General features: G+C 39.6%; 1 protein-coding gene across 4 annotated transcripts in view; it reads right to left on the bottom strand.

Moving 5' to 3' along the window:
* Positions 1–157: 157 nt before the first annotated feature.
* The window catches only part of SLC7A2 (solute carrier family 7 member 2), a 70,017-nt gene continuing 64,174 nt past the window's right edge, over positions 158–6,000 (bottom strand). For 2 of the 4 annotated variants that reach the window (XM_017867214.1, XM_017867213.1), the window contains exons 11-12: positions 5,182–5,290; positions 3,750–3,970 (exon numbers count right to left, since the gene is read on the bottom strand). In XM_017867214.1, coding sequence (XP_017722703.1) covers positions 3,774–3,970; positions 5,182–5,290 — 306 coding nt within the window. In that variant the 3' untranslated portion in view covers positions 3,750–3,773. Of the gene's footprint in view, positions 3,971–5,181; positions 5,291–6,000 lie in introns of all 4 variants that reach the window. The other 2 variants (XM_017867212.1, XM_017867211.1) reach the window with 2 other exon arrangements.

Genomic DNA, 6,000 nt, shown 5'->3' with positions numbered 1-6,000 from the left:
AGGGTCTCACTGTTGCCCGGGCTGGAGTGAAGTGGCGTAATCTCAGCTCAGCGCAGCCTCACTCTCCTGGGCTCAAGTGATCCTCCCACCTCAGCACCCCCAGTAGCTGGGACGACAGGTGCGCGCCACCACACCCAGCTAATTTTTGTATTTTTTGTAGAGACGGGGTCTCGCTATGCTGCTCAGGCTGGTCTCAAACTCCTGGGCTCAAGCGATCAGCTTGCCTCAACCTCCCAGGGTCCTAGAATTATAGGAGCGAGCCATCATGCCTGGCCTTAAAAAATTTTTAACAACTACCTATAAGCACTCAGGACTTAAACAGTATTTTGACTAATATTTAAAATTTAAAAGTTTTAAAAAATTTTTTATTCATAGAAATTAAAAGAAGACAGTCTCTTATTTTTTAAAGGAGGATAATTCTGAAACTAATATTTTCTATCAACTATGGCTGGTAATGGTAAACTTCTATATATTAATGTTACTTTTTCATATATATCTCTCTCAAATGACACTATGGCTTTAGTTCTTTCAGTGTTTATCTCTGGGGAAAATGTGATTAAGATAACCAGTATTTTAGTAAATATCAAAGGTTCTAATATAAGTTTTCCTCACAGTTTTTAATAGAGTTTGCATAGCTCTATTCTTAAATGTAGGACTGCCATTGCCTTCTGGTGGTAAGTCACAAATTATTCTTTTTTTTTTTAAGAGTATAAAATTGAGGTGCCATTAGAAGAAATTCTCACTGAAAATGCTAAGAATATATTTCTTAGGGTAGAAAAGTAATAGAAGCTGCTTTTACTTAATCACAAAAGAATTTGCATATGTATTTCTTAATTACTGGAGAAGACTTTATATAATTTTGATTGGTTACTAGTCAAAACTCCACAAAACATTTAGGTAATTCTGAGACATTAAAAAAAAAATTTAGTTGAAAACATTATGAATTCAAATGTACAAACAGAAAGGTGCCAAAGAGCTGGTGATACTGACTTACTAATAAACACCTACCAGGACAGATCTGTTGGAAAAGGTGTGGCAGGAACAAGTAAACAGGAATCCCCAAATGCCCCCACCTCCTCTCCATTCCAGATTACAAAGCACCTGCTATAATGCACTAGAGTTGAGCGACTTCGTATTAGAAACATTATAAATACTTCTTAAAGAGTCTACCTACAGGAAATACACATATAAAATCATAGTATATTTTAATAGTTTAAAAACTAAAAATTAGGTATAAGCATATCTATCAACATCAAACATTAATTTTTCTCCACATCAGTTGGGTTTGGTACCCACATAATGATATAGCCAAAGCCCACCATAAACCCAACTTACTTATACACTGACATTTGAAATACACACACACAGATATCTATACACTCACATACATACGTAACTGTTAACAAACACACACATCTATTGAGTCTTCACAGAAAAAAAGGCACAGTGGTTGACAAAGCATTTTTTCATAGATATTTGTGTCTGCAAAGTGTTTCAATGTGGAAAAATAATTTTTCACTGAATTCTGCTTCAAATTGAGCACAGTGGGCCTAACAGTTTTAGCTGCCTATCACATTCTAAACAAGTTTCTTGATTGCATCATATATAACAATTGTTCACACTTCCTGCGTGAAGGGCCTATTCTAGATTGGGTATAGAATCGAACGGGTTTTCAGTGTACTGTGACAACAGTAAGGATTTATGAGCATGCCTATAGTTCCTACCAAAATATCCGATCCTGTGTTTATCCAACTCCTTCTCTCCAGTAAAACATGCAGCTTGAGAGAAAATTCTGTGCTTCAGATTTTACCGTGTGCACCCTGGAAGTTGTGGAATGTCCATAATGAGTTCTGTGTCATGGATGCTGTAACACTAGCAGCCAGAAACCCAGGCTTTCTACCTGTTTGATGTTTAATCACAATAAACTCTTGGCTATACAAAACCACTGCAACTTGCTTTTTAATAGCATCAATAAAATAGCTGATTTCTCGGAAGACCCATGAGGAAAACAAATGTTTTCCTTGCCTTTGGATTATGTGAGCCAGCTAGCATGCTTGGTAATGTTCGCCACGGTGTCCTGGGAGATGTCACCCAGCCTCATCCAACTAACTGTTTAATGATTTGTACAAAAAATAGTTCATGAGAAGCAACAAACACTGCAAATAAAGAGTCCACTATTAGGGAAGCCTAAAAAGTAAAATATAACAATGAGAGAATCTTACACGGAAAAATTTATTTGCTCATTTACAAGGGTAACTGTTTTATATAGCTTTAATTCAATTTGATTAAATTTTTTTAGAGTTTTAAATAATCGTGTTTTTTTAACCAAAATATTTGATTCCCCAATCACTGATGGGTTATTATATTTAACATGGGAGCTTGTAGTAACGGGCTTAGTGTGGTCATTTGAAAGCAAATGGAATAAAAATTGCTAAACAATTTATGGAGTAGGGGGAGGAAAACATTCCTAAATGTTTCCAAAAGAAACATCAGAGGCAAATTGAATCCAAAGCCTTTAAATTGGGCCAGATGCCATTTAATACTGGAATAGGCATGTTCATATCACAACAGGGGGATTGTCTCTTCTTCTTTCCCTTTGTGTTTCCGTCTTTGCATGATGCTGCTGTAGGCCCCTCATCTCTAGGAAAAGACAAAAGAAACAGAAACAAAGAAGCGAACTCTGTGCCTGACAAGGATAAGAAAAAAACTAAACTGTGATTAAGGAAGTAATGGAAAAAGGATGAATCATTCCACTAGTTGTGTGGTCTGGGAGAGTCTCTGGGCTTATTTTAAGTGACTTTTTAGAAAGGGATGCTTGGGGTTTGCTTATTCAAGCATTGGTCTAACTCTTTGATCTTCAAACACATTCTCATTACAGCCACTCCATGAGCTTTCAGGCCATGGTGACTATCTTCACCTTTTAATTTCAAGGGCCCCAAGTAGGTCACAGTGCCTCTCTTAAGTCCCTGACTGGGGATACATCATTCACAGCAAGTGAAGACCTCATATTTTAGGACCACTGTTTGCAAAAGAGACAAAGTTCATAGGGAGGCCAACTAGTGACATGGAATGCCACTCCTGGCCTGTGTAGTGCAGCAGAAGCAGACACCGTATTGGCTGAGGTTTGAGCAAACTGTCATACCTCACAGGAAAAAAAAAAAAAAAAAAAAAAACTGCATTAAACCCACTGCTGGCATTCACAACTTATTGAAAAGGCTCTTTCCTTATCCCCTCATCTTACCCCTAACCAGTGACAGACACCATGATAAGTAACTGCATTTCTGGCATCCCCTAAATGGACATTAATGAAGTCAAACAAGGTGAAGCTACTAGTACTTCCCCAACGGCAGGGGGCACAGACGAAACCTCTTTACATTCAGTGATTTACCTCTGTTTCAGTATGTGCAGTATATGCCACCGATTAATGACGACACCGGAAAAATGTAACACAGTTAATAGTAAAACACCAGCTACCTTTTAACACTCATGTTCCCAAGCATATACACAGATACATACATACACACAAACGTACACATACTCCCACTGTTTGGGGGCTCTTCATCACTGATGAATGAAACCTCCACTCAGGAGGTTTCCTCGGGCATGTAATTCACCATCTGAGGAGATGCTGTCCGGATGAGTAAGTATAAATTAGGGTGAACTATGTATGCGGCAAACCCATGACAAACTAGCATACTGATGACATCCGGTCACGGTTTACTCAGCGTAGGATATGTATGCTAACATGATGACCAGCTCTGCTCCTGCAAGTGTTAGAATTCGCTTGTCTTTTCATGGAATATGAAAGGTAAACTAACATTTCTTGGGTGATGGTCATTTGCTTGAATGGCAGATTTTTCTTCTGTTGCTGCATGAATGTTGTCTGGATAAGCATCTTCTTCATCGTTTTCATCTCTCAGATGACCCTCCAGGCTGTGTCTAATGCCATAAGCAAAGTAAATCAGGAAGCCTGTTGGGGTGGGGAAAAAAAAAATCAAGGTTTCAGGTATGTCAGAAAATGACTTTTAAGTTATACAGGTGGAGAATTAAATATAGAACTTTAGAGTTTTTCTCTTTTTTAGAACAGGAGTCCCCAAACCCCAGGCCACAGACCACTATTGTTAGGAACCAGGCCACAAAGCAGGAGGTGAGCGAGCAAAGTCTCGTCTGTATTTACAGTCACTCTCCATCGCGAACATTACCACCTGAGCTCCGCCTCCTGTCAGAGCAGGGCAGCATTAGATTCTCACAGAAGGGACTGTGCATGTGAATAATCTAGGTTGCGTGCTCTTTATGAGAACCTATCTAATGCCTGATGATCTGAAGTGGAACAGTTTCATCCCAAACCCACCCCCAACCCCGTCCATGGAAAAACTGTCTTCCACAAAACCTGTCCCTGGTGCCAAAAAGGTTGGAGACCGCTGCTTTAGAAGAATGAAATGCAAATACAACATACCCCACAGAAGATGTCCTTGATCAATATTTTCCTGGTAGAATGTGCCTCTCTATTGTTAAGACCCAAACTTTATAGATTGTATTTTGCTCTCAACAAGTTTTTCAATGTTTATACGGAAAACTTTTAATTTATGTTCTTAAAAGTCAATACTGTAAACAAAATGACATGTGGAATAAAGTCTCAAATTATACCCTAAATACAAGCGATGAATTATCAGAATCAAGGTCAGGTATTTTGGAAAGTATGCCCTGTATTAACCAAGGGGACACGGATATGCCTTACACGTGTCACTGTCACCAGGAGAGTCCAAAGAACTGTCTGCAAAGCAACTGTTTATTAACAGCCACACTGTGTGGGCATTGGGAGGCAATGTTTTAAGAACCCTCCTAAGATCACTGCAGACATGGAGGCATTTTGCTATTTTAGTTCTACTTTAGAAAATTCGTTGTGAGTTTTTGGTTGATGTAAAATGACTTTTTCTGGGTTTCATTTTTTTCACCTATAAGTTGAAAGAAATAGAGCCGACGTGGTTCTACAGGATTAGCGGGAGATACTGATTTACAAAGGCATCTGAAAACATCTTGAAAAGCACTCAGACATCCCTAAGAATCAGGAAAGAAAGAAATGGGGGAAAAAAGCCTTTATTCCCAGGATGCGGAAGAGGGTGCATTTCTCTCATCACAGCACATGAAATAGGAAAGAGAACCCAACATTAAAAGACCTACCAATTGCCATCCAAATGCTGAATCTGATCCAAGTGTCAGCACTCAACTGGACCATCAAGTAAATGTTCACCAGGATGCTGAATGCTGGCAAAAACGGTAAGAATGGAACCTAAGGGGGAAAACAATCCTTTTGAACATACTCATATTTTGAAGCATATTTCAACAGTGCAGCAATTAATTCGGCATATATGCTTCCACACTACATCAGTCACAGTTAAAACCATGCTTCTAGAGACCATAAAAGGAGAATCACATCTTAGAGTATTTACTAAAGCTCAAGGCAACAGGGGATTTGTAAGATTCAGTAACACCTGCACCATCAAAATAATGTAGACACACACAGGGGATACCTCTGAAATGCGGGATACATATGGTTATCCCAGGTACATCCTTCCAGGAAGCCCTCTACAAGCCCAAGCCAGTATACTGTTAGCGCAAATGGGACAGGATAGTTTAACTCGCAGTGTAGGAGCTTATCTTTTTCATGTTTACTTTAGTTTTATTTTATTTTTAGAGACAGTGTCTCACTCTGTCACCCAAGCTAGAGTACAGTGATACTATGACAGCTCACTGCAGCCTTGAACTCCTGGGTTCAAGTGATCCTCCCACTTCAGCCTCCTGACTAGCTAGGACTACAGGAATGAGCCACTACACGCAGCTAATGTGTGTGTTTGTTTTGTAGAGATGGGGTCTCACTATGTTGCCCAGGCTGCACTTGAACTCCTGGCCTCAAGCAATCCTCCTGCCTTGGCCTTTCAAAGTGCTGCGATTACAGGTGTGAGCTGCCACACCCGGCCCCAGAGGAAGGGCTTTTGGTGG

The sequence above is a fragment of the Rhinopithecus bieti genome, unplaced genomic scaffold, assembly GCF_001698545.2.
Source record: "Rhinopithecus bieti isolate Rb0 unplaced genomic scaffold, ASM169854v2 scaffold_2888, whole genome shotgun sequence".
NCBI classification, from domain to species: Eukaryota; Metazoa; Chordata; class Mammalia; order Primates; family Cercopithecidae; genus Rhinopithecus; species Rhinopithecus bieti.
The sequence above is the reverse complement of the archived record's forward strand: the minus strand, read 5'-3'. Positions and strand labels throughout refer to the sequence as shown.